This window comes from Colletes gigas, unplaced genomic scaffold (genome assembly GCF_013123115.1).
Source record: "Colletes gigas isolate AHSC1104 unplaced genomic scaffold, ASM1312311v1 Colletes_gigas_Sc00005, whole genome shotgun sequence".
NCBI lineage: Eukaryota > Metazoa > Arthropoda > Insecta > Hymenoptera > Colletidae > Colletes > Colletes gigas.
This window is the reverse complement of record NW_025106634.1, coordinates 9,803,442-9,830,900: the sequence shown is the minus strand read 5'-3', so window position 1 is coordinate 9,830,900 and position 27,459 is coordinate 9,803,442. Positions and strand designations below refer to the sequence as shown.

The following is a 27,459-nucleotide window of genomic DNA, read 5'->3' as shown; positions in this document are numbered from 1 at the left end:
TTCGCATCGACTCTATCTCACCCGTGGTGGGACTGTTTGGTAAAGGAACAAGGAAGGAATGCTTTATGGAAGCAGGTAGACAGTTACGGCGAAACTGTTCTCATTCCCTCGTCCACCTATCCACTCTCGTGCGTTCGTTATTATCGAGAAGTTCAATTGTATATTAATTTCAACCTGTTACGATGTAAACAATATCAGATTCCGAAATTTACTAGAATACCTATGTCCTTTGTTAACCCTTTGCACACCGAATTATATTTGAAATTTACGTTAGCTAAAAAGTAGGGCAAATTTAAACAAATTCGATTGAATATCTGTTTTATTTAGATTATTGTTGTATTTTTTAATTTTCAAGTGTACGATATCTCCTTGGTTTGGGCTTGAAAAAATGACATAGGTGTGCAGAAGGTTGAAGAGTTCGCGACTGGGATATTCCTGCCTCGAGTGTTGCTAATCGTAAACCGTTTTTTAATATTGTTGAATATCGAAGTAGTTTTCGCGTCACCGGAATACGTGATCGTGTCCCACGAGCTCGCTTGTACGGGCGTTGAAATCTCCGTGGAAACCGAGAAAAGGAGGCGCGTTTCGTGGTCGAGGAGAGCAAAAGGGGGGTCGAGACGCGGTGTTTGTGGAAAAATCGGTAGGGTTCTGGGCACGGTGAGGGTTTCGTGGTATCGAAGGGCAAGCAGATGTAGCGAGAAATGGGATTGAGCACCGCTGAAGGTAAAACACAGGTAATATACCTGCCCGGGGCTACGTCCATCCCCACCTGGGGTCCGGTTCTCTCTCCTTGGTCGGTTCTCGGCTTTTCTCCGAGGTGAGTCGCGCCGTTAGTGTCGTTGTCGTAGGAGAGAATGGTAGTAATGCGTATCGCGGCGTATCGCGCACCCTGAAGGACGTCGTCATCGTACAGAGATCGTCCCTAGTACACAGTCCTCTTCTTCTTCCTCGATCGGGGGCGCCCCCCGGGTTTCGTTTCGTGGCTTCGTCTGTCGATCGTGATCGGCGTCAACGAACGGGAGTCCCTCGATTCGTGAACGATTCCGTGACCCGTTTCGCGACGATCTTTTTTTCACCACGGATGCCCGCGGAGCCTCGAAGACGACGACCTGTTGTTCGTATCAGTATCGTAGCTCGTCGCGGTGGTGCCGTGTGAGGTGAACGTAACGGAGGCGACCGGGAAGAATCGTCAGAAAATAAAGAAGAGGAAGAAGAGGAGGATACACCAAGATGCCCTGTTCAGCAGTGACGCTGTCCCTCGCGACCATAACCGGTATCATTGCCACTGGCCTCCTGGCGATCGCCTTTTCCACGGACAACTGGCTCTACACGGAGGTCAAGCGCGCCCAAATCCAGGTTCGTACGTCGATAAGACGCTTTTTCGACGATCCCATCCACGGGTCACGTTGTGCCCGTTATTTCTTAGACACCGTGTGTACTTGGTCGTGTCGTTGCATTTATTTCGTTTTCGTTTCGTCGGTAGTGGTGGAATCGAGCCTCGTTTCGCGGTGCCCGCTATGTCATTGTCAAGTTTGATGCTTGCCATAAGTGCGTACAGAGATCTCAAGTGTACCCGTAGCCCTTCGAAACATCGATCTCACGTATCGCGAGTACACGGTGGAACAGATACAGTGCACACTGGGTGAAAGATTTCTTTCTACAGTCCTGACCGTGGCCCCGGTCCTTATCTGAATCTGTGTACGTTACTTAGCTGGTTTAGGCAGTCGTATCTGGTCTGATGTTTGAAGGAATTTACGGTATTACGGTAAATTGTTAAAAAAAAGGAGAAAATTTTAAGACGGATTAACACAGAGCTGACACAACCTTGCTGATAAATGATACGTTTCTCGGACGAAGAAATGATCTACAAGGTCGAGGGTATCATTCTTAGATAGTAATATAGTTTTCAAGGGTATAGTCGTGCAATAGAAACATTATTCTTACGCAAGAAACGGATTAGAAATATCTTATTTCTGATCTTTTACGAAAAGGATTCGCGCAGGAGGAATGTTACGATTCGAGATATTTTCGTAGTAGAAAGACTGGTTTCCTTGTATCGATGATTGTGTCATCCCGGATATATCCAGTGGTTCGACGCAGAACGCGATTATCGAGCTTGCGAAACGAAATACGGTCGAAAAAGATCGTTGGGAAATTTGCATCGTTGGTTTTTCAAGAGACAACGTTGTTAAAATACGATTAACAACACGTTGCACGGGCGAATTACGGTAAACTGTGTTGGAAAGTTCGTTGGTTGCACGGTTCCGTGCATCGTTGCACGCGTGTTACTTCGATTTTCTAATTTCTTTAGTAAATATAGATCGTGAGTTTATCCAACGGAATCGTTTTACAATTCCAAGCTTTGTGCCAGTATTTACTAACTGGAATTCTCTGCGTTAAAAAGTGACAGCTTCGACCAGCTGTGATGAACATTGAGGAGGGAGCAAATTTCGGGGAAACGGTTCGATCTGAGAATCGTGGCCGGAAGTGGAATCTCCACGGGCTTCCGTCGTCCTTGGCGCAGGTGAACGTTCCGGTCAAAGGTCAAGTACACCCCCCGAGGGGACCTTGAGAGTCTCCTCGGCGGAAGAAGTTCTCACGAAGCTTTCGTGAAATATTTCACGAGGAAGCCGTGTTGCACTTGTAACGAACGATACCGTTCTTCCGTAGCAGTTGCCAAGGATGAGACCATTAATTCCATTAATATCACCTCTTTCAGAATTATCGAGGGCTCGAGACGAATTGGAAATTATATTTATATTTTCGTAATTCCGTTCGATTTCTACGTATTTACATCGAAACACCTTTTAATCCCCTTCCACGTTCAGTGATTCAAGTCTCCAGGAATTCTCACTGAGATCAGGCCTTAATAAAGGATCTATGATCTAGCTATCTCGCGCCGATCGCAACAGGTAACGAGAAAATATAGTTTCTGCGCGCGTAAGAGTTTAATTCACACGTGGAAATTGTACAGTACTTCATCGCGAACAGAACTCTTTCGCGTTTCTTCGTCGAGTATTTCTCGATTGGAGGCGAATTCGCTGGCCCAGCAAAAATTCCAAGATTTCTGGGTCACCGTGCACCGACCCGACGATCATCGATGACCGAGGAATCTCGATTTTTGCCTCGTATCGTTTCATTTCGGGCGTTGTTTGGCTCGATCTAGTCCCCCGGAGCCTGCGGAACGATCGACATTCCGAGCCGCGCCCATTCTCAGCGCGTTGACTCGACAAGTTTTGTGTTTAACGTTCGAGGTACACGGCGCACCGCGATCGTATGCACTCTCCTTTATGGCAATTGACGCGGATCGGTAGCAAGTCGCGGGATTTTTCTCCCAAAGGTCCCCGCGATTTCGTTGCGCGCTGCTTTCCTTCGACTCTTTATTTGGGACGTCGAGGAAAAACGGTACAGTCGCTTTTCCAGCGAACTTTCTCGGTATTCTGGTCTTGGAATTAAAAATTTCCCATTCCAAAAACCCAGTTCCACCCAGTTTGAGCATCTTCTTCGATAAAGACATTTTTTCCAAAATATCTCGAGATCCAATAATTTTTTTGCCACGGTACCCTAATCATTTTTTACGCAGAACGAACGGGAGAATCGATCTGTGTAAAAAAAAATATACATTTCTATTTAAAGAAATGATGCAATTGTTCATTGCACATGCACTGCTGCATCTAAAAAATATTTAAAGGCCTACGGATGTAGTGCTCTTCGAACCATTTATCTTTCTTCTTTGGCATTTTTTCGTAAATGCAATAATAACGGAGTTATTACAATTATTAATAATCGCATTATGTTGCACGAAAAATCGCAGAATTCTAAGAAATTGTGTCATTATATTTTTCTAATTGAAATTAAAAAGCAGTCAAAATGGCTTCCTCGGGCAATCTGGTGTTAAAGAGAAAAAAATAAAAGAAAGTTTGAGAATTAGTATGGAGGCGAGCATGACGTACGTCGCTCTGTTATTTTCACGAGTGGCGAGTCTCCTAAGCGCGTTTACCTTGGCGATCGCAGCCGGTACGCACACGGCATTAGAATAAAAATGTCGGCTGGGTTCCCTCGTCGTCGCGAGGATCCGTACAGTTATGTTACTTGCACCGTCTCCCCTCGTCTGCGAACGATTATAACTTTCTGCGAACGAGTACCAGAGCCACGAGGTAGGACGAACCGTGTAATTCCACGAGCGAGTTACGTTGTCGCGCCTCCGTCTTTCGAACTTATTTGGCGCAGGAATCCCGTCGACCTTTGTACCCGTTTCCCTTTCATAATATTTTCTCTCCTTTTTTTTCCTTTACGACAACCTTCGACCGTGTATGGACCGGCCACGATCCTCCGAGCGTTGCTCAACCGCCCCAAATTCTCCACCAACTCGAGCAGAGTTTGTTCCACGAAGAACCAGAACGGTTATTAAAAGTTTCGAGAAACGACGATCGAGTTTCATAGATGTTTCAAGGTCGGTATTTCGATCTTGAATAGTGTTTTGTTCCAGTTGGCTTGTTTCCCTTTTGCAATGCATTCTACATATTTGATCTCTTTCGTCGAGGTTCGAAACGATCGATGCATTACTTTGCAGTATATTATGTATATCGTTTCATAAAATAAATACGTGAAATCCGCCGGGGCGATAAAAAGGAAAAAACCTGATCGCGAGGAGAGCTCCGGAGCAGCTGCAACAGGTTGTTACACCCTCTTGGCGCGAGAGCAACCGCGACGAGACAAAGGTGCGAGGCAGAATTTGAGCACCTGAAAACCTTGAATCTCGGAGAAGAAACCTTGGTTTTCGACGGTCGCTATTCGCGTGTTAGTCACGCTTCGAAGCATGGATTAACTGGCGAAGAATCTGCGACGGAATCGCTTGTGTAACTCGAACTTAGTCTCGTTTTTTACTGGTTTACCAGCTGCTATCTGGGAACATTGATTCCCCTCGAAAGGTGGCTCGATATTTCGTTGGCCGTTTCTTGGACTCGCGTTGCTCAACAGTTTCGATGTCGTTAGTCGACACACGAAACGGGAATTGCGATGTGCGTGGATTCTTTGACGATAAAAGGCTCGCTGTGACACGAATTTAGCTATTGCGAGATCCCCTGACCTCGGGAACAACGCCTCGGTATCGGTTCTTGGGATTCGATCGTTCTAACGCGACCGAATTTTCGTTGAAATTCGTTATCGAAGGCACAAAGTGTCGCTGGTCGATTAATCGACTTTTTATTTATTTATTCATTTATTAACGGGTATTAAACCCTTTGGTACAAAGATGTAATATGCAAGGAACTACAGATGTGGATTTACACAGACATTACAGAGACTTGTACATCTCGATCTTACATTGGAAAACGTTGAGTAGTCTTCGCAGGAATTGGTGATTTTTAAACGTCCGTGGAGTGCTTTTTTACATTTGATAAGGGCGATAAGTTCATCAGAAAGTCAGGATATAAAGAAGTTAGGAATGCGGTGGATGGAACATAATCATCGATCACAAATTTGAGCTGTTGATATAAAAAATCTACAGATAGTCCACCAAGAATACCATCCCAGTCTATCGTGGAGAGATGATTATTTATTTCCTGGTGATTGGCTTTATGAAAAAGTTTTTTAAAAATGAAAGAAGAAAGAGGATGATACGAGTCAGGAGGTACGAAAGGTTCGGATGCTTGTGAAATCACAACACCGTTTGATGACGAAAAGACGAGGTCAAGCAGGTATTCGGATGTGGAGGAGGGATCAATTCGATACAGATTAAAAAGATTAAAATAGTTAGACAAAAACCTACAGAAGAGTGAGTTAATAGTCCATCCTGATCATTAGATATTCGCGAACGAGAATATTGCGACGATTTGGCTGTTGAACGAGTATCGACCGCTAGTTAAAAATCGAAACGTTAAGAATTCAACGAACAGCGAGGAAAATCGGTATCGAAATTCGACGGAGGCATTTAAATGACACGGTGCGTGTTTCCAAGCAGGCTCGAAGTAGAAGAATGGCCGTTGCAAGGGTACCAGAAGAATTACAGGAACGATCGGAATGCCGTTTTCATCGTAAACCTTTAATCTTGCTACGTCGCGCTTTCGTTGTTGCGCAAATCGTTTGTCTCCTGGCCGGTTCGATCGTTGCTTGTCTATCTGAACGGTGGCCTCACGGAAATTCGCGTCGCGTATTTATCACCTCCCCCTTCGTCTGGAAATAATTTTAATAAATCGTTTCTCGAGCGTGGGTTGACACGTTCGCGAAACTCCATGGATCATTGTTGTAACTTCTATATCCAAGATGCGGTTTCGACGATTTTTTTTGTTGCCTCGAATGATGACAATGATTCTATCCATCGACGAGAACGGGAACAAGTTGAAAAGAGGAGAATCCTGGGGTGTTGCACAAGCCGAATGCTCGCATAATTCGTACGGGCGTATGTATTTATTGCGTCGACAAAACAGTCGGTGGAATTGCTGTCGTAAGGTATAATTGCGCCTCCATTGAAGAAATCGTGACATAACCGGAAGATCGATTCAGGGCACGAATCATAAAGGAACAGGTAGCGCGCGACGCGTCCTTGCGCCGACGTGTACACCGTTTCGTATTACGATACAAAGCGGACACGCTGACGTTACGATTTCTTCTCGGCAAATTAATCTTTAATTAACGCGTCGTTGTCACTCGCGAAATTCCCAGAAAGAAACTTTTTCTTCGATCGAAACGTGATCGCGAATACCGAGAAAATAAATACAGAAGGGTCGTTGATTTCTTTAATTGCTCGGAGAAGAAAGGTGCGTTCGGGGCCGAGCGAAGATTACGCGACTGGATTGCGCACGGTAATTGAAATTTTCCGAGGAAAACACGAAAATTACAGGCACCTTCCGGCCGTGTGATTCTTAAACAGCCATAACAGGTGATTACACGGGAGGAATGCTAGAAACAGCTGAGAAATTACATCCCCGAGCGAAATTATATTCCCTGAAATAACGGGAACCGTCGTCCTGTGTCTGGAAGATGGGGCAGGATAATTTGTCAGGAACTCGAGGAGAACGGACTGCGTGAGCCAAGCGATCTAGACGCTAAATCTGGGGGTAGCCTTCTATGAAACTAGATCTTAATCCTTTGCGCTCCAAATTATATTTCAATTTTGTTACCAGCGGCCCCCAACGCTTTTAAATGCTTTATTTGAAATTTACGTGTTAGAATATCTGTTTTATTTGAAATTTACATGTTAGAATATCTGTTTTATTTCTAAAATCTCTTGAAACTTGTTTCGCAAAAAGAGATTGATTTCCCTTCTTCCTTTGGGTATTTCTCTGTTTGAGCAAACTGCACAAACCTTATACTTCCTTTCGGAATATACGAAAATGAAATTGAATTCTATTGGTTCGAATTTGAAAAAATGTCGAGCAGGAGTGCAAAGGGTCAATGAAACGTTTTCATCAAAATACGGGTCAGAGCAGACCCGAGATAGCTTGTACGTTTCGATGGAACAGCAGTCGCGGGTGGAACTATCGAATGATTAATAGAGAAGGAAGATGCGTTCGAGTGGAGGTTGTGCAATCGAGGAACACAGAAGTTTATAATCAAATCGAAACCCGATGGTTGGTTCGGTGCGCAAGAGTGTTGAAAAATCGGAATGAAAGTTGCAACGCGTTCGACGCGTGCTCGAGGTTTACAAAACTGAAATGCGATTTAGGAACGAGTTTCGCGGTGAACGGTGTCTCGCGACGCCATTTTTACGCACTCGCCGCGGATAATAATTATTCGGTGAACGAATCAGAAGGACATTGAACCGTGCTTTGAACTACCGGTTGTCGCGAAGAATGATCTGAAAAGTCGTCGAGTTTCCCCGTAACGAAATTTTTCTCGATCGCAAAATTCGATTTCCAACGACAACGATTAATTTACGAGCAGTCCCGTGGTGGTAAAAATAACGGAGCCTGTTTTACGTAACTTCTGAAACGCTAAATCGCGGAGTAGATACAGGATGTTCCAAGCAATGGTGCAAAAGTAAATAAAAATAAACTGTTTCGCTCGACTGGATTTGATTTTTGTGGATCTGTGATTGGAGGAGGACGAGGCTGCCTGAGAAACTGTCGCTGGTCGATCCAGATGCGACCAGTTCTCGGACAAATAGTTGACATTTTATCGCTGTTATCTCTTTGGAGTTCCTGTGTATCGGAGACGGAAGTGGGGGCAGAGAAAGCAAGTGAGATGGCAATTAACACGGTAAAAGCAGTTCTAGGAAATGGTGGGAATAACTTCGCGACAACTTCTCAGACAACGCTATATTTATGTTCATATTTGCATTTACCAGCACCTCAGGTGCTCTTATAACGATTCTAATTACACACTGTACCGAAATCCGTTTTAATTAGCGTTTAGAGCATTGTTTTCAACGATTACTGGGGCATTGTGTTTTCTAATATTAATTTTTCCAAGTATCTTTCCTAAAATTCTATCATTTTCTCATCCGATAAATTCTTTTGGGGGGATCGATAACACAGAAGACGTTTGGAACATTCTTGGATAACGTAAAGATTCCTTACGAACGTAAATATGTCTTTGACTTGGTTTCTGTTATTCAGAATGGGTATATTTTCCGCTGGTGTTGCGAGTACGACATTTTTCGATTTATGCCAAGATCGTATCTCGTTTAACTTTCAAAATAAAACTCTACTGCCGATTACCAACCCACGCATTGACGTATAATGGTTACGCGTTGCTGCCCACGCCAGCCATACTTCGCGTTTTATCATACGCAAGGTTGTTAACATCGCAAAACGCTATACGTGTTTGTTCCACAGTACGAGTCTATAGATCGTCTGAAAATTATTTCACCAAATTCGGTATATCACGCGTTCTATAAGTAGAGGTAAAAGTTAACTATATTTGGAAGCAACTTGTCTCTCCGTTGTTTGAAACAACGCAAACATCGAAGGTCTTATGGTTGTCATAGAAATGGAGTGAGTGATATTTTGTACGAGAGATGAGTGTGACACGAGTGAATGGTCTAAATAATTTGTATACTTTTAAAGAGCAACGTGTGTGAAACTGGTCACTCGTAAGCGAGCATTGAGAGTGAGAAGACGTGTGAGACAAATGATAGTTATTGTATCGATTTCTCGTTAAATAGTTCCTACCAACGTTATACAATTATAACAAATAGGTCTATCACCGCGCGAATGTCCAAAAAGTTGTAAGAGTAAAAGTACGAAGCAATTAACGCACTTTCATCGCGATATTAAGTTTCTCCGGGCGAAAAGTACGCGCCTAATTGCCGCGGGATCGTTTCACCTTGTGTTCGGAGCCCCGTTGTGATCCATGGTCGGTTTGTAATCGGGCGTTCGCGACAATTGGCTCGTGGCTAAGGTAGACGGAACACTCTTTCTATCCGCGGCGCGATTCCCATTCAGACGCGTTTTCCTTTCTATGTCAAAGAGATCGCCGCTCTCGACGATGTTCCCGCGCTCCGGGCGAACCGCGGTGGCGAAACAACGATGTGAAAGCAGATTGGAACGACCTGGACGGACCTCTCCGATGGGCCTCACCCCCCGGGGGCCTCTTTCTTTTCTTTTACACGCGCCTGACAAACGATTAAGGACCGTACACCCGTTATACGCGACGTCGATTCACGTGTCGGAGCACGCGTGCATCGTTTCTCTCCTTCTTTCGCCGCTCGATCGGTTACACATCGCGTACCAACATACAGTAACGAACAAAAGTTGTAACGAGGAACGATTTTGCAAGCTGATAGCTAGCTAGCTCACACCTTGCTAGCTAGCTGGTAGACGTTAAAAAACTGAAACTGATGGTATCTGGTTTTCGATCTCGACCATTTATCGTTGTTTCGATCTCTATTGGAAAAGGTAGGGCTGTGATTCGAATGAAACGACGATAATTACTGGTAGAATGTACGAAAAAGGTATATCTAAGAGTTCAGTTCTGTTCTCTAAGAGATCTGTTACAAGACTGTGACTTCACCCGCAGAATCTTTCTATATCTTTCTATAATAAACACCATGAGTTCGTAGAAACTCCAGACATGTACAATCGTCACTGGAGATGATTTTTGTAACAACGCGAGACGGTTAGGAAATCCAACAATCCCCAAATATAATAATTGCTACTTGCGTAGTCTTTACCAAAAGTTGCCAAGTCGATAAAATGGCACAGTGATCGTTGGGTATTCGGGATCTATAATATAGGTATTTAAAACTTTTCTCTGCTCCTGTACCTACTTGTTGGCTAATTGCACAGGAAACGCGGTTCATTTCGTGGCGTTAGGAGGCATTTTCAATGCCACGAATTCCTGGGAAAGCGGATACCATAATCTATCGACGAGGATCGATTTTTGGAATTTTTGTCCCCATTTGTAGCTTTAACAAAAGAAAAAGTGCAGTTATAGAAGTTAGTATCAACGTTTCTTTCGTTAATGCGCGATATCGCGATTTAAAGACTGCGCCTTGCTCTACAAATCGCTGCTAGCCTTATTCACTGGTGAAATTGATGTCGTTGAATTTAATACGCGGTGTAAAGCAATTTATACTTTTCGAAAAATCCACGATCGAAAAGGATCAGCGTTTCGTTAAATTTAGTAGTTTTCTAAGCGCGATTCGTACGCCAATAAAAGCGAGAAAGTAAGTTGAAACCCCGCGTTACAATGGAATCCGTTTGGCAACGAAAACTAGGTAGATAGAAAGGAAGTTACATTATTTATGAAAGAGTTTTAGATAATTTCTCTGCGAAAGTCGACCAAAATAAATACGGACAAAGTATCCCGCGGAGCAAGATACGCAATCGCGGTTGCAAAAACGCGTCCGTAGATGGACGAGATATTAAAAATCGTGTAATCGCTGCACCCGTCGTCGACGCTCCTCTATTATGTATTCTCTGGAAAGAATGTTGGAGGAGGTATGGGTGGTTCGTCAAGGTTAAGAAGATCTTGCAACGCGCGACTATTCACCGTCCAATTATCGTATTGTGATCAAGGAAAAACGTGGGACGCGGAATTTCTCAAGTTTCCTGCGCGATCAGCGCCCGCTCTTTTGCATCTTCTCTTCAAATCGACGCACCTAACGCTTCAATTTTCAGAGAAACTCCTGGTGGAACAAAATTTCTTTTTTTATGGAAAATTTTTATACCATTTGATTTTAATAATAACTAGACTGCGGATGTTTATGCATTTATGGGAAATTTTAATCCTCGAAAAACGACAATAATTCCTAAAATAATAACTTTAATTAAATTGATAATTGTTTTAAATTTATTAATTTTAATTTCATTTCCAATTTTAAAATTAAATTTACATCCATTAACATATATTATAATTTTAATTTTTTATATTTTAAATTTTTTATTATTAATTAATATAGAATTAAATTTAAATATTTATATATATATATATAATTTTAATATGCAAAAATATAAGAAATACTTAAAGTAAAATACGAATTATTATATTTAGGGGTTCAGACAGCCCTCTGCGAAGCTTCCGTTTCATTAATTCTATTAATAAAAATGTGAATTTGCATAAACATCCGCAGTTTAATAATAGCTATTTCTTTGATCGAATCTAGACCCAGGATCAGGTCCTTCGAGACTCAAAATATTTGAGTCCTTCGACTGTTCCAAGTTGTTGGCTATTTAGGATCTTCTCTTGAAATCGACGCACCTAACGTTTCAATTTTCAGAGAAACGACTTGGAGGAACAAAATTTCTTTTAATATGGACGTTTTTTATACCCTTCGCTTTTAATAATAACTATTTCTTTGATCGAATCTAGCGAGATATTCTGCAAAACCTTGAAATTTTAACGCTACCAAATCTATCAAGATTCACTCTTCGAGCCTCAAAATATTCGAGTCTTTCGAGTGTTTCAAGTTGTTAAATCGCATTCGAGCCGATTCAAAGCGTTTGAATTTCCAGTGTTCGCGACGCAGCGTCCATGAAACAGTGAAAACGGTTCGTTTCGACCGGAATCGGCCATGAGGGCGAACGCAGGAGAATGCAGGTTGCGTGCTATCGTTGGAACGTGGATTTTAAACGGTCCGTGAAAACTCTAGTGTTTTTTCTGTTTGTTCCCGCGATTCATACGGTCGAAGATTTCCCGCGCGACCTCGAGCTTATCGCACTTTCTACCGGGAGGCTGGAACAGAAAATCGCCGACGGACTTTCTACAAAATGGTCCGCTAGAAGTGTCCTGGAAATTGCTGTTGACGGTCTCTCTCGTTCCCCTTAAAAGGAGCTCGTCGACGAGGACTGTGATGCAAGTGGTTTTACGTACAAAGACGCGATCCATTTCCATCCGTTACAGAAACTTTAGATCGTTTATACCACCGCCACTATAATCGTTAATATAATTTTACACGAATTTTCTTTAGATAACCTGTTTTTCTCCTTTGCAACGTAACTGTATACCGATCATATACGATTTAATCCATGAATTTGTATTGAATACAACTATGGCGCCATAAAGACTTATTTGTGGGTCATCGACTCGTTTAACCGAGCCACCAAAGACATTTTACTGGTGTAAAATTAGAAATACAATTTTACGAATGCACAGTTGCGCTTGCAGAAGACTTAGAAGAATGGCTTCTTGAAAATTTTAAACATAATTCGTCCCATTCGCGCGACACGACCCGTCGATTAGATTCACTTCTCGTTGATCGATATCGATACTGTCTTTAATGCACGCAATTTCTTTGCTGATGTTATCCGGTGTTGTGTGCATCAATTTGCACATTCCTCTGATCCAATTACCTACATATTTTCATATCAATATTCTTTTATTCATGAAACATTTTTTTCCTCCGTAAGTGGATGCACGGATAAAAAAAAAAAGGCCTGGAAAAAAATGTAGCACGCTCCGAGCTTGTGGATACTACTTATTCACGGTAGATTTAAGCAACGTCGTTGTCCTCGTTCCGCCACGTCGGCGATCTTCGAAAGAACAGTCGCGAATAATTAACACGTTGCTCAACGATTCGCGGTGAAGGGTCGATGACTAGCAGGAATCGATTAACACGAGCGTCAATAAAATTGATTCAAAATGGAGAACGAATTTTTACGAAAAATCGACAAGGTATAGGTGGACAAATTTTTAGTTTCGGGGGTCAATTGCAATCGCTTTTGTTGAACAGACGTAGCCCCGAAATCTTGCGCACTTTCGAGAAAAAAATTAAGTTAATAACTTTTCAACGAAGCTTCCATCAACAAATTGCTATATCCAAAGTGCTACGCATTATACATAAAAAGTTTCGTTATGATTTACACGCCCGGTAGAATTTGAAATTGGTTGAAATAAAATGCTTGAACCGATGGTAATTAGTAGACTGCGGATGTTTATGCATTAATGGGAAATTTTAATTTTCAAAAAACTACAGAATTTAGTTGATATGCAAAAAGGTACGAATTATTATATTTAGGGGTTGAGACAACCCTCTGCAAAGCTTCGATTTCATTAATTTTATTAATAAAGACTGAGTTTCACGGATCGAACGATGGGCATGGGAATAGACAGGCGGTTCAAAGAGAAACGCTGGTAAGAAAGGAAAAATAGAAACTAGTTTCCATGTCGGAGAGTGGCTGTAAAAGGATTCTCATACTTGGCCGACGATGCAGAAGAACGGTTTTGCTATCCGTCGCGCTGACACGCCGTGGCTGTCATAAGATCTGAAATTACGTTTAATTTCGAGGGCGGCATGCGAGGTGCATCCTCGATCGCAAGAAAGTCCGGAACTTGAACCGATACGGTTGAGTAAACGCGCTCTCTAAGCCTCCTTCTGGGTTCGTTTCTTCAGGAAACGACCGTACGCGAACAAGCTTCGAACTGAAAATTCGTAACACGCGTACCCGTTTCCTTTCTTTCCGCAATTTCCTCTGCAATCGTGCACGGTTCACGCGTAATCCACCCAACAACAATATCGTTCCTATAGAATTCACCGTTCGCTCTGATCTTTTATTTAGAATCACACTAAAAAAATTATACTTAGTTACAGGGGTCAATTACAATCATTTTTGGTCATTACACATACCACTGAAATCCTACGCATTTTCGAGAAAAAAATTGGAGTAGGTAGACAAATTTTTCGACGAAATTGAAAAGTTTCAAATCCTTCTAAAAAAAATATTTACAGTTGCAATGGTCAATTACAATTATTTTTGGTGAATAGACATACCCTCGAAATCCTACGCGTTTTCGAGAAAAAAATTCGAGAAGGCATGAAATTTTTCGTCAAAATTGAAAAGTTTCAAATCGTTCTAAAAAAAATATTTTCAGTTGCAATGGTCAATTACAATTATTTTTGGTGAATAGACATACCCCTGAAATCCTGCGCATTTTCGAGAAAAAAATTCGAGAAGGTGTGAAATTTTTCGACAAAATCTGAGAATTTTAAATCATTGTAAAAAAATTATATTTAGTTTGAGGGGTCAATTACAATCATTTTTGGTGAATAGACGTACCTTCGAAATCCTACGCATTTTCGAGAAAAAAATTCGAGAAGGTATGAAATTTTTCGTCAAAATTAAAAAATTTCAAATCGTTCTAAAAAAATTATTTTCAGTTGAAATGGTCAATTACAATTATTTTTGGTGAATAGACATGCCCTCGAAATCCTACGCATTTTCGAGAAAAAAATTCGAGAAGGTATGAAATATTTCGTCAAAATTAAAAAATTTCAAATCGTTCTAAAAAAATTATTTTCAGTTGAAATGGTCAATTACAATTATTTTTGGTGAATAGGCATACCCTCGAAATCCTACGCATTTTCGAGAAAAAAATTCTTTACCGAAAATCTAATGTGAAACCCACAAATGCTTCCCTGAAATTACATACATATCTTTAAAACGTCATAACTTCTGAACAGATTGGACGATTTTAATATTTCATAAAGCAATTAACGCGTATTTTAGTGTAGAATATATAGACATTCTAAAAATATTGGAAAAGTTGCTCCTTGACCCCGTAAAATAAGAAAAACTCCATAAAAGTGGTCCAATTTCCAAACGGCCATAACTCCGGCAGTAGTGGACATATCTCAATGAAATTTTTTTCTGAAATAGAGCTTATGGATACCTACAAAAAAGTACTAAACAACTTTTCCATACGACGCCAACCAAATTTATTAAACAAAAAAAACGAATTTTTAAGAAGAATCGACAGGGGATTGTGCCTAAATTTTTCAACGGAAAAAAAAAACTTCAAATCGTTCTGGAAAAATTATTTTCGATTGCGGGGGTCAATTACAATCATTTTTGGTGAATAGACATGCCCTCGAAATCCTACGCATTTTCGAGAAAAAAATTCGAGTAGGTAGACAAATTTTTCGACGAAATTGAAAAGTTTCAAATCGTTCTAAAAAAATTATTTTCAGTTGAAATGGTCAATTACAATTATTTTTTGTGAATAGGCATACCCTCGAAATCCTACGCATTTTCGAGAAAAAAATTCTTTACCGAAAATCTAATGTGAAACCCACAAATGCTTCCCTGAAATTTGATACATATCTTTAAAACGTCATAACTTCTGAACAGAATGGACGATTTTAATATTTCAAAAAGCAATTAACGCGTATTTTAGCGAAGAATATATAGACATTCTAAAAATATTGGAAAAGTTGCTCCTTGACCCCGTAAAATAAGAAAAACTCCATAAATGTGGTGGAATTTCCAAACGGCCATAACTCCGACAGTAGTGGACATATCTCAATGAAATTTTTTTCTGAAGTAGAGCTTATGGATACCTACAAAAAAGTACTAAACAACTTTTCCATACGACGCCAACCATATTTATTAAAAAAAAACACGAATTTTTTCAGCACTAAAAGGGTTAAAGAAAAGTTGTTGCTTTTTATTATTAGGCAAAACACGCGGCCCGAATGCGGTTTTCCGATTCGATCGCGGTACAAGTCGATTACCAAGCGATAGATTGCTCCCGACATTAGGAAACAGCGGCTTCCTGAAATCAGCCTGGAACGTTTCGCGTATAATTTCCATCGATTTATTCGCCAGTGTTTTCAACCAGCTCCTTTCGAAGACGTTCCTTCGAAGGGGAACTCTTGTTCCTTGAAATTCTTACTTTCTCGCTTTCTAACGATCGTGAATATTGCCAGAAAGCGAACGACTCGTGCGTCTCATCTGCATGCGACTCGAGTTCGTTCTTTATTTCCTACTCCATTGACTCCGTGGATTGTCGATCGTTCGGAATGATTAATTAATAAAACCGTACCGGTTGCGTAAATACAAAAGGAAAGGGATCCTGGACAACGTGAATCACTCGGATAAATTGTTTCGTTGCAGCAATACGCAGCCAAGCATGCCGAGCAGAGCCACTTGGTGGAGCAAATGAACACGAAGTACTATTACTACACGAGGACGCAAGGTCTCTTCAGGATATGCTATCCCAAAGAACGACCTCCGACTGGTAAGCCGTAAAAATACTTCATTTTCCATCCTTGGACGATTCGACGTTGCTTAAGCGATACTTATATTATTTTCGTTATCCGCAAGGTTACGTTAATAGCTGTGCATAACTGTACTTTACACTTGCATCTAACGCGTACTCGCGACTGTAATTTATTCTTTTCAATTCTAATACCTCCCATGTTTATTGTCATTCGATGTTTATGCATTTATGGGAAATTTTAATTTTCAAAAAACTACAGAATTTAGTTAATATGCAGGAATATAAGGGCTATATCTAGGGGTTGAGACAGCCCTCTACAAAGCTCCAATTTCATTAATTTTATTAATAAAAATATGAATTTGCACGTAGATCCGCAGTCTAATGATCATTATTGAAAATAGACACAATGGATAGATAAACTAACTAATGAGTAGTTCGAGTTGAATATCTTGATATTTTATGGGACAAATTGAACGTCTTCATCGCTATGTAGACCTCGAAAACCCAGAAACGATGACCTTGATAAAAAAAATAATCTTCCCATTAGCGTACTTTCTCCACCAAAACCGAGCAACTTTCGTTCTTACGATTTTGTTCGCGAGTTCAAAAAGTACAGAACCAATCAGAATAGAAACTTCGAAGCAACATTTAAATTCGCTATCGTAATCGATTAGGAGCACGATCAACTTTGTTAATTGCACGCCGCATGCAATTCTCCGTTCACTTTGGAAACATTTCACTGTCTCGCGATACCATCGAATTTTGTTTCGCAAAATCTCACTTTCGACGATTAATTGACCGTTTAGAGGATAGAGGTGGGTGTAACGTATCGATCATAATCCATCGCTGCGTTCGATATGCAAATGGACCACTGTGCTCGTGGATTTATTTGATGAAAAAGCAACGTGTCTTGGCGGCTGGAACCGATTTCTCGCGAGTTCCTCCTCGGAGGCTCGTCCGGAGCCGGCCTTTACGAGACTTTCTACGTTACGATACCGTAATGTCGTGGGTTATTCGATCCAACGTAATAGGTTAAGAGTTTATAATCGACGGATCGGTTGCACGCAGTGGCCGGGAGAAAGGAAACATCTTAGATCCTCGCGAAATTGCTCGCGCACGCGATGGTCCAAGGAAACGTGACGTCTTCCGAGTTTCTACGAGTTTGCTTTCATTTTTCTATCCGTGGACCACTCGAAACTAACCACGGAACAATGCTCGAATAGTTAGAATATTTATTTACGCAAGAAACAAGAAACAAGAAACTAGAAACTGATTTCTAATCCTTACTATCCCTTGATCATCGTCCCTACCTCTACCCATTTCTACCAACAACATGTAAACGCCTGCAATATCGAAAAACGGCCAGAAAGAGTCTAGTCTTCGGTCGACGTAATAGTACGAGTTTTCTTTTCTTAAATAAAGTGTTGGAATCCAAGAAAACTAATAATGGCTGACCGATGGTCGTCGTCATTCATCGAGTATATAAATTTCTTTTCTCTTGCGATTTAAAAGTGCATTTTAGAGTCTACGGTCAGCGTAGAATTCTCGAACGATTCGACAAATGGGAAAGTTCGTTTGCATAATAAAAGAAACCGCGTTCGTGAAAGGGAGCCAAACGCGATGCATTTTCCGGCGTTCTCCGCCGATAGTGAAAAATCAGGGATAATGAGAAGAAGCTGGATCGATCGTACACGGGTTTTAAGGCTCGAGTACGCGAGATTTGAAACAATATCGCTGTAAGATTCGTAGCAATCTTCTAATGTCCGGTGGAAAGTTTCGCTGTCGAGGATGTGTCTCTCTAATGGACGCAGCATTGAAATTCAGGGTTTCTTTCGCACAGACATCGAGTTTACGTGCGATTCAGGTAATTTACAGCACAAAGGCCTGCCTAACTTCCGGCTGCTTGCGCGAAACAGCTCTTATTCTCGGATACAGAGACATAAGAGAGGGTCTTCTATTGTAAACCGCCGAAAAAGTCGATTTTTTCCCCTTATTTTCTCAATGAATATAGTCTTAGAAATATATGTTCGAAAGCTTATCACCGAACTCGTAAAATTAATCTTTTGCACTCCTATGATGAGTGTGATTCGACAAGAAGCTCCTTTTCGACATTTTTTCAAGTCCAAAACCAAAGAGATATCGTACATTTGAAAGTTACAAAATGCAAGAACAGCGTAAACAAAACAGATATTTCAACAGGTAAATTTCAAATAAAACACTTAAAGGCGCTGGTAACAAAATTGAAATATAATTTAAGTATATATATAAGTGCAAAAGGTTAACGAAGGTATACCTATCGATCCTTCTGTTTAAATGGATTTTTCTGAAAACTATCTTTTCTGATTTGACTTCCACGATACCTCGAGATAATTAAGAGACGAGGAAATGCCTTGGCTAGATTGTAAAAGGTGTCGGCGTTTTTTATACGGCACTGGCATATCGTGCACACGCGTATCGAAAAGCACGTGACCCAGAATGCAACGCACTATCACCGGCTGCAAAGTGTACGGGGAACCGTGCACATACATTGTACACACTTAAAGCCGGCTGGCATTCGTGTAGCTCGTCTTTCGTGGGCAACGGTACTTTTTAACCATTCCTCATCTACGAAATACTACTTTCGAAAGACATTTCACGCGGTGAAAAGAAAAAGTCGCGTTAATGTCGCGATGCTTTCACGGGTTTCCTGTCCTTCCAGGAATCCCGACAGAGAAAACTGCGATCGAATTAATTGCAATTCGCCGACCTTCTCGAGAATAACTCATTCAAGAATGAACTTGCAAATAGTCTCGATCGCGACCTTGACTTTGCTTGGATATTAGCAGAAAAGTAAGATGAATCGAAAAGATGGAGTACGGGAGACCAAAGGAGTTCGTGGGCGGAAGCGTTAATATTTCAAGGCCATTCGCGGTCCCACAAAATGGAATCTATTTTTTCTTCGAGCAAACGTACGACTTTCTACAAATATTTGTCGACTCGTTTGATATTTTACTTTCGGGAACGAAATACCCACGAAAAGGAAACATTATTTAGATGAAAGAACCGCGAACGTAAGGCGAGATGAATAATTAATTAACGACTACGGTAAGATGGCGTAGTAATAGGTGTAAACGACGGTAAATGCAACGGTACTTTCATAATCGTCGGATAGTAGATAGCGTTCTAAAAGAAATTTTCCTAAACCGAGCAGAAGTAAACTTTCAAGTATCAACGCGTATTGCACGGGTTAGATAAAATTGCCTTGCTCTGGTAACCCTTTGCACTCCAAATTATATTTCGATCTTGTTATTTGAAATTTACGTTGATTAAAAATTATTGTATTTTGTAATTTTCAAGTGTATATCTCTTTGGTTTGGACAAAGGACAAAGGAGTTCCTGAGATAAAAATTCAGAGAGTTGAGCGAGAAAAATGACGAAAAATTATTGCACAGATCGAAAGAGACGGAAACTCGGTTATGAATTACACCGTGGAATGGAGTGTCGAAGGAGCGTGGGTAGAGACACTTGCATCGCGTATGTAACTCGAGTGTCTCATTAAGCTTTCCACATCCAGCCGGGCTAAGGGATGTGCAGAGTGGCGCGTACCGTTCGAAATGGTTGAAATTCAGTCGGTGACGGCCGTTTCCTCGACCTTCTTCGAATCTAGTTTCGCCTAAACGAGGCGCCATGCCAAGATCGTTGACTCGTGGCTAACTGTACACCGGTTAAGACGGCATCGCCACGCCATTCAGGATGAGGAACCATGACGATCGTAGGACATCGTAATTACGATCGTACCACCGACACGAACGCATCACGTACGCATACGTGCGCGTGTAAAAAAATATGGAGTGAAATAAAAATTGACCGAAACCGGTCGTTGACTGGTTTCTTGAAATTTTTCACGCACGCGTCTTCGGTGGTCGCCGCGCGCCTGACCTCCATTTTGTAGGACGATTTCTGCCCGAAGGTGGGAATATCGGGGGAATATTTCGCCGCGACGCGGTGCGTCGACCTCGAATCTGCATTAAATTCAATCGCTAACGCGTTAGAGAGCCACCGTGAAATTAATCCTGTGCATCCCGAAACATTCCTCGTAATTCATCGCGCCACTCTGTTCCCAGCGGTAAATTAAATTAGGCGCAATTATTAGGCTGGTAACGTCGAATGTTTTCAGGTTAAATTTTGCCTAGACTCTTAACGGCGAATCGATTTCCCCTTCCCCTTTGTCGAGACCCTCACGTACGATAAATAAATCGAACAGGGAGCCGGAAGCGGAACGCCGGAAGCGAACGGAACGTCGAAACCGATAAGGAGCTTGCGGTCGAAGAACGGTACAAGACGGTGCACACGATGTATCGATCATTTCGATTGTTTTCCGCTCGAACGACGGGAACAAGTCCCCGTGGTTGTTCCGATTCCCAACAATCTCGCGGTACTTTCTATTCACCGGTGTTTTCGCCACCAATTTCTTCCTTCCTCGAACTCGATAAAGATGAGACGCGAAACGAACGACTGTAGGCTACCGGTAGTAACTCTAGCTAGGATCCTCCGGATTCTACGCAGGACAGTTCTTTCGCCGAAGGATACAGGTTCTTCGTGAAACTCGAGACTTCCGGACAAACTGGAATCGCCGTTACGGAGCGGTGAAGTTTAGAAAATGCGTGCGTCTCTCGTCGTGAGAAAATCCGGACCTTTTCGAATAATGGGCCCATAGAATTATTCAGGCTTCGAAGCCGGCCAGAAGCGTAAGTGAACGTCTCTCGAATCCTCGACTATATTTCTTAGCCAGGACAGAAACACTTGCACGACTCGAGTTCCGCGAGACCATTAACGTCATTACGCCCCGGTGTTCCTTTCTAGAGGATCTCTTCCATTGTAAAACGTATTTTTTTTCTAAAGAAGCTATGCAATATTCTTCTCTTTCGGTAATGTTCACAAATTTTTCCAACTAGAAGTAGTCAAAATTAGTGTCAGTAGCCCGTTCCGTTTGTCCAAGTAAAACAAATGAAAAAGATTCTTAAACACGCCTGGCTACTACAATTCCGTATCAAAGCTCGCTGATGTTGTCCCAAAACTCCAGATACAACGAATCTCGATGAGTTTGTGTGTTTACGACCGTCTAAGGTACAAAGAACCGAGCACCGGTTCATTTTGCAACCGGCTATTAGACACGTGCGCGTTCCTACTCGTTTCGATCCGAAATTAGAACGTTTCCAGAGCGAACTACCATCGGTGCGCGCGCCAATTAGTCGCCAAGAGCCGCGAAACTTCCTAAATTGGCTGCATCTTCGTACAACGCGCGCCAATTAAACGCACAGGGGACAAACTGATCTCTTGCTTTGGCGATCTGTTGCAGTTCAAACATACCTAAGTCCGGTGGAGACGCACTGTATGAACATCAACTACTTCATCCCCGATGAAGAGAATCTGACCAAGAGCTTCTCCGACGACGCGATGACTCGACTTCGTACGTACAACGAATTCGAACCTAACGATCGAGCTTTTGAGGATGTTATTTTAAGTTTTAATTCGATGGTTGTCTTCCAGACATGGGCAGATCGGTGATAGCTCTGTTTATAGTGGGATTCGTAGCGATCTTCACCGCCTTTTGGACGGGCGTGGTGGGTTGTTGGAAGAGATCGCCCGGAAACATCACTGCAACCGCGATTTTGATGCTGCTGGCGTGTCAGTATCATTTAATATTAGTTATTTCTGACTTGAGAAACTTGTATCGCGTTTGTGAATGGAAAATCTGTCGATAATCTAGGCCTCCTGAGCGCCAGCGCCATGGGACTCTGGCACGGAGTGGAATACTACGAAAAAGAAAAGATCGTCGGTGAAGAATACTACCAACAATGGAGCAACGTGAGTAATATTTGTTATTTGTCCAAAAATACTTCTACGTAAACGTTCGATTTCTAACGACCGACGCCGGTTAGAAACTTGCTTATATCACCATACTTTGCGTCGATTATGCTCGTTTATAGATATTTTCGCTGGACACCGATCATACGGTTCCCCGAGCAATTATACAATATTGAAATTAGTTACGTCATTGTTCGTAGATTTCCGGCGTCGTTCAATCTGTCGATGTGTGCATCAATACGCGATAAGCGCTTGCAATTGCAACGGGCTTGTGTAATTTAGAAAGTCGCTGGTCACTTTAAATACCAGAAAACTTTTCTATCTCCCCGACGACGGGATCTCGGGCAAAGAATCTCGCTGAAACACGGCCCAAGAGAGATTTAAGGAGTCGAACGTTGCCTCGTTAGGCTATACTTTGTAACACGAGGAACTTGCACAGAAACGATACAGTCTCAAGCTTTGTGTGTTAACGTAATAGGTGTTCCAGAACAGGACTCCACACGGGAAATTGCAAAACGTTTGTTCGCAAGGATGCAAACAGTTGATACAAATGTTCCACTGTTGGACACTCGATGCAAGCTTGCACACTTTTTAGTCTAAATCGATCTTTTTCTAGGCTACTCGAACTATGAAGGAGTGAACTAGCCAATAGATATTGACGATACTGTCTAGTTCGCGAGTATATACAGGGTGTCTCCCCCGATTTCGACATGTTGATTTTCTCGCCATTGTTACTCGTAACAAAAAATGTTTCAGCGTAGGCTTGAATGGTATCGAGTGGAGCATATTCCGATGTTATTAGTTTTTTCGTGAGTGGACGCGTAAGGGTCATATAAAGGTCAACTTTGTTTTTTCAAATGGAACGAGGTATTTTTTAATACATCGATCGATTCAGCTGGAGAATCGTTATAAAAAAGTACTGACTGTGTAACGTCGAAAAATTAGTAGTTCAGGGGATATTTCAATTTAAATAATACTGTTGTACTAAGACGTTGGGACACCCTGTATAGTTTATTTCCAGTCTGTTTAAACTACGAAAGAGTAAACCGACTGCTATAGGTGTTGGAAGGATGGAAACGAGTCAAAGGGGACGAGGTGGAGAGCTATGAGCAATGAGCTACTCAAACTATCAAGGAGTGAACTGACTAGCCAATTGATGATATTGTCTAGTTCGCGAGTATATGTAGTTTATTTCCAGTCTGTTTAAACTACGAAGGAGTAAACCGACTACCATGGATGTTGGAAGGATGAAAACGAGTCAAAGGGGAACGAGATGGAGAGCTATGAGCTACTCAAACTATCAAGGAGTAAACTAGACAATTTGATATTGACGATATTGTCTAGTTCGCGAGTATATATAGTTTATTTCCAGTCAGTTGAAAGTACCAAGGAGTAAACCGACTACCATGGATGTTGGAAGGATGGAAACGAGTCAAAGGGGACGAGGTGGAGAGCTATGAGCTACTCAAACTATCAAGCAGTAAACTGACTAGCCAATTGACGATATTGTCTAGTTTACAGATGGATTTGCCCGCAGGTTTTAAGGGACAACGCGGTGCAGTGGTACGGCTGGTCGTTTTACCTCGCCTGGCTGGGGGTGGCGACGTGTTTAGGCACGATGACGCTGTTCCTGACCGCGGCGTCCTGCCTACGGCGGGAGCATGCGCGCGAACAGGCGCAGAACGTTCAGTACATCATGCCAGGTGACACGATAACCCTGAAACGATCGGACTAACTTCCCCCGTATCTCTTTTTTTTTTTTCTCGGAACGCGGTTCCAGGTCCTGAAGGACAACTCGCTAATCTCGTACGACTGGTCGTACGTGGTCGCTTGGGTCGGCGTCGGTTGGTCGTTGGTCAGCGCGATCTTGTTTAGCGCTGCGGCGATTTGCTTGAGGGGCGAGAGAATGCGCGAGGAGGCGATGAACATGCAGTACATCATGCCTGGTACATATTTAACACCTTTTGCTTTTGCCGCGGACGCGACGCGTCCACGCAGACTCCTAACGATCGCTCGAGAAACAATCGATTACCCAAATAATTCGATTTCAAACTACACCGAGTGTAACTAGATATCATTCTTTTTTAATTAAACTTGGACCAAACGATCGTCGATTAGTCACGATTCTCTGAGAGCTTCCATCACGACGGTGGTTTATTATAAGTTGATTATAATAAGTTGAATATTCGTCGATAGGAAGAAAGGAGTCTGCTTGTACACCGTGTTCCACTAACTTTGATTCATGATTACTGGGTTGACCCCGAAAATGGCGTTCCACTAACTTGAATCAGTTTGGTGAATAAAAAAGAAACAAAGTATCCAAAGAAACATAAGTTGATACAGAGGTAACGTAATCGATAGGCAGAGCGTAAAAATATGGATTATATAAAGTAGAAATCGGGCAAACAGTGTTGTAAGAAAATAATAACGATGGAATGCAACAAAAACGACTTTGAAGCATAATTAAATGTACGTTGAACTGAAACTTGCGTACATTTTTTTCTTTTTTAAATAACTTTGATTGTTAACAAAGACATTTATTGCTTCTGTATCGACAAGTTGAGTATTGCATCATTGCTGATCCGTTATTAATAAAATACCAATAAATTTCGCCTTTGAGTATAGGTATCAGAATCCATTCATTATGAATTGAGTAATAATAGATTTAACAAACTAATCCGAATACCACGCCACCAGGAAATGAGACGAAACATTGCTCGCTTGTTTAACATCTTAACTAGAGAAATCACTCCCGTACGAAAGTAATATCGTTGTATATAAGATTATGGTCAATTTTGACGTTCGGATGCCCATTAATTTAAGAGGTAACCCCGCACGTTGTTACGATAATAACGTCTCTGGATCGAGATCGACGGGATGAAATCGATCGCCGGATGTTATCGATGTCGTGGGAAGAAGAATGCTCGATCGTTTCTTCGCGAAACACTTACTCCTTCGGCTCACGGTCTGTTTCCATCGTGGATCGGAGCAATTTTGTCACGCTCCTGGGGGAAACTTTCTAAATAGCGCGATCTCTTTGGACGATCGATAATTCCGTTTTACATTCATCTTAAACGACACTTTATGCTTCGTTCTTAGAAATATTGCATGTTTTCTTTTCGTCGCGAAAGGAGGGCATCGTGTTCGAGGCTGTCTTGTAAATCGTATTTAAACATCGGTAATATTCTATTAATTCAGCTCTTGATTAAAGCAATCGCGTTAAATGGCTGTTTCCTACGCAAAAAAAATATCGAAAACCGGAAACCACCGATGCTACGAGGTATCTACAGGTGCGTTTCAAGTAGCCCCATGGAAAGCGACACACTTGCCTAATTTTACGCTCGATCCTACGACGCCTCTTATGCGCAGCCGCGAACTGTTCGAAAACGCCGAAAAGCTGGCAAAAATTAGAAAACTCTACAACATTTAAAACGTCACTAAAAAATTCGAAATTTTTTTAAGTTAAATTGGTGATTAACGATGTATCAAATTTCCGTTTAAAAATTGCTTCGTTTATCCAGCTTTGTGGTATTTTCGAGCAAATTCAATTTACGTTCATTCTGCATAGAAACGAACATTCTGTTTGTCTCGAAAGAGAACGATCTTCTCCATTGTCTCGAACGCCCACGGAGCATAGGCTTCGTTTTATTTTTAACTTTTCACGCGCCTTATTGAACGGAACGATCGACCGTTAATTGCATTTACACGAGAGGCAACTATGGACGTCGAAGACCGCAATTATCGAGCGGTCATAGTACGCGTTTGAATGTCAAGGAACCGAGTACGCGTCGAAGCAATCGGATTTCGTCCTCGATTTCTTATCGCCCCGTAGGCGGAAACAATTACGTTCGAGTCGAATACAAAGGCGAATTGAAATGCACGTTTCGCTTGGCAATTAGACCTAGGATATACGGAAGTGGTTCTTAGTCACCTGTTGTTATTACATGCTAATAGTGATCGGTCATTATCGACGAAATTCTTGGTTTGTTTCCCGTTAACGACCAACGAATTGTATAGGGTATCCCTAAATACTAAGTCATGTATTTGTGTAATAAGCAACCGTACAAAACAGACGCTATAGTCACAGTACATCTTCCTGCACGCGTTTGAAGGTTAATTCGATTCACGAACCATCAATTATAGTGCTCATTTCATTCGAGTAGCCATATTTGCACGATCCAACGAGAATTGGCGGGAAATATAAACAGAAAGTTCACATAACCGACAGTGCTGCCGCCACAGACGAGTGGCTGCTGTGAAAGTTACTGCGCAGGGACGCTTTTTAGCGCCCCCCTGCGAAGGGCCCTCGCATGACGCATTAAATCCAATTGAAACGATTTGATCGTAATCTAACAATTATATTGCAGTAAATAATACAACGTTCACATTTGCAAATGTAATAAATTCATTTCGAGAAAATACGTTGAACATATTGTTCGTCATTGTGCAAAAATTTTGGCAATTGGACGATAATATTGATACGTTAAATTCCGACAGTTCAAACACAAAATCGACACGAAATATAGTTTTCCATACCTTAATATTTAATTAATAATATCGTATTAATGTGTAGGAATCTGGATATTACGTTTCGTCCTTGATCTGATCATAATCTGGGTACAATAATTTTGGTAATTGGACGATAATATTGATACGTTAAATTCTGACAGTCGAAACACAAAATCGACGCGAAATATAGTTTTCCATACCTCAATATTTAATTAATAATATCGTATTAATGTGTAGGAATCTGAATATTACGTTTCTTGATCTGATCACGCGTCGTATTTCTTGCCAGTTCTCGTTGAACCGGGTATAACCTAAAGACGTGCGTCTATAGATTAAAACGGGGCACCCTATACACCTAACCTATTCTACGAATAACAATAGTCGAGTGACACACGCGGGAAAGATAATTACCCTCGGGCTAAGAACCATGCCACCGGAAGAAGGGTTCGATCTAACGTGTTTCGTTTGCGTTTTCAGTGTATCCTCAGAAACAACAGTACGCGTACGCCGGATACCCGGCACCTGCAGCGTATCCAGGACCGTACTATCACGGATCGCAATACGGGCCGTACAATTATTGAAAGGAATCCACGTGATCGCGCGTCTATGGAGGAAAGAGTCTCGAGCGCGGACCGTGTACGTGCTCGCAACGAACAAAATGGAATCTGGCAAACGACGTTTCCCATAGGAACGATACAAAAAAAAAAAAGCAAAAATCAAGAC

At 41.7% G+C, this 27,459-nt stretch overlaps 2 protein-coding genes across 4 annotated transcripts in view; one reads left to right on the top strand and one right to left on the bottom strand.

The window, feature by feature from the left end:
- The window catches only part of LOC122395415 (protein C10), a 32,276-nt gene that overhangs the window by 2,951 nt on the left and 1,866 nt on the right, over positions 1-27,459 (bottom strand). The gene's annotated exons all lie outside the window — the stretch shown is intronic.
- On the top strand, positions 833-27,459 carry LOC122395414. 3 transcript variants are annotated; one of them, XM_043392961.1, is made up of 8 exons: positions 833-1,356; positions 16,275-16,398; positions 18,606-18,611; positions 21,719-21,829; positions 21,910-22,047; positions 22,130-22,227; positions 24,008-24,173; positions 27,214-27,459. In XM_043392961.1, exons 1-8 carry the CDS (start codon positions 1,231-1,233, stop codon positions 27,315-27,317), a joined length of 873 nt encoding a protein of 290 aa, XP_043248896.1. In that variant the 5' UTR covers positions 833-1,230; the 3' UTR covers positions 27,318-27,459. The 3 variants fall into 3 exon arrangements, with proteins under 3 accessions (XP_043248896.1, XP_043248894.1, XP_043248895.1); XM_043392959.1 differs by lacking the exon at positions 18,606-18,611; XM_043392960.1 differs by lacking the exons at positions 18,606-18,611; positions 24,008-24,173 and adding an exon at positions 23,765-23,930.

Excerpts from the sequence above, each read along its gene's own strand:
- LOC122395414 (XM_043392961.1), top strand. The coding sequence starts at position 1,231 with ATGCCCTGTTCAGCAGTGACGCTGTCCCTCGCGACCATAACCGGTATC. Across the intron at positions 1,357-16,274 it reads TCAAGCGCGCCCAAATCCAG|CAATACGCAGCCAAGCATGC; the intron begins GTTCGTACGTCG and ends GTTTCGTTGCAG. Across the intron at positions 22,228-24,007 it reads ACTACCAACAATGGAGCAAC|GTCCTGAAGGACAACTCGCT; the intron begins GTGAGTAATATT and ends ACGCGGTTCCAG.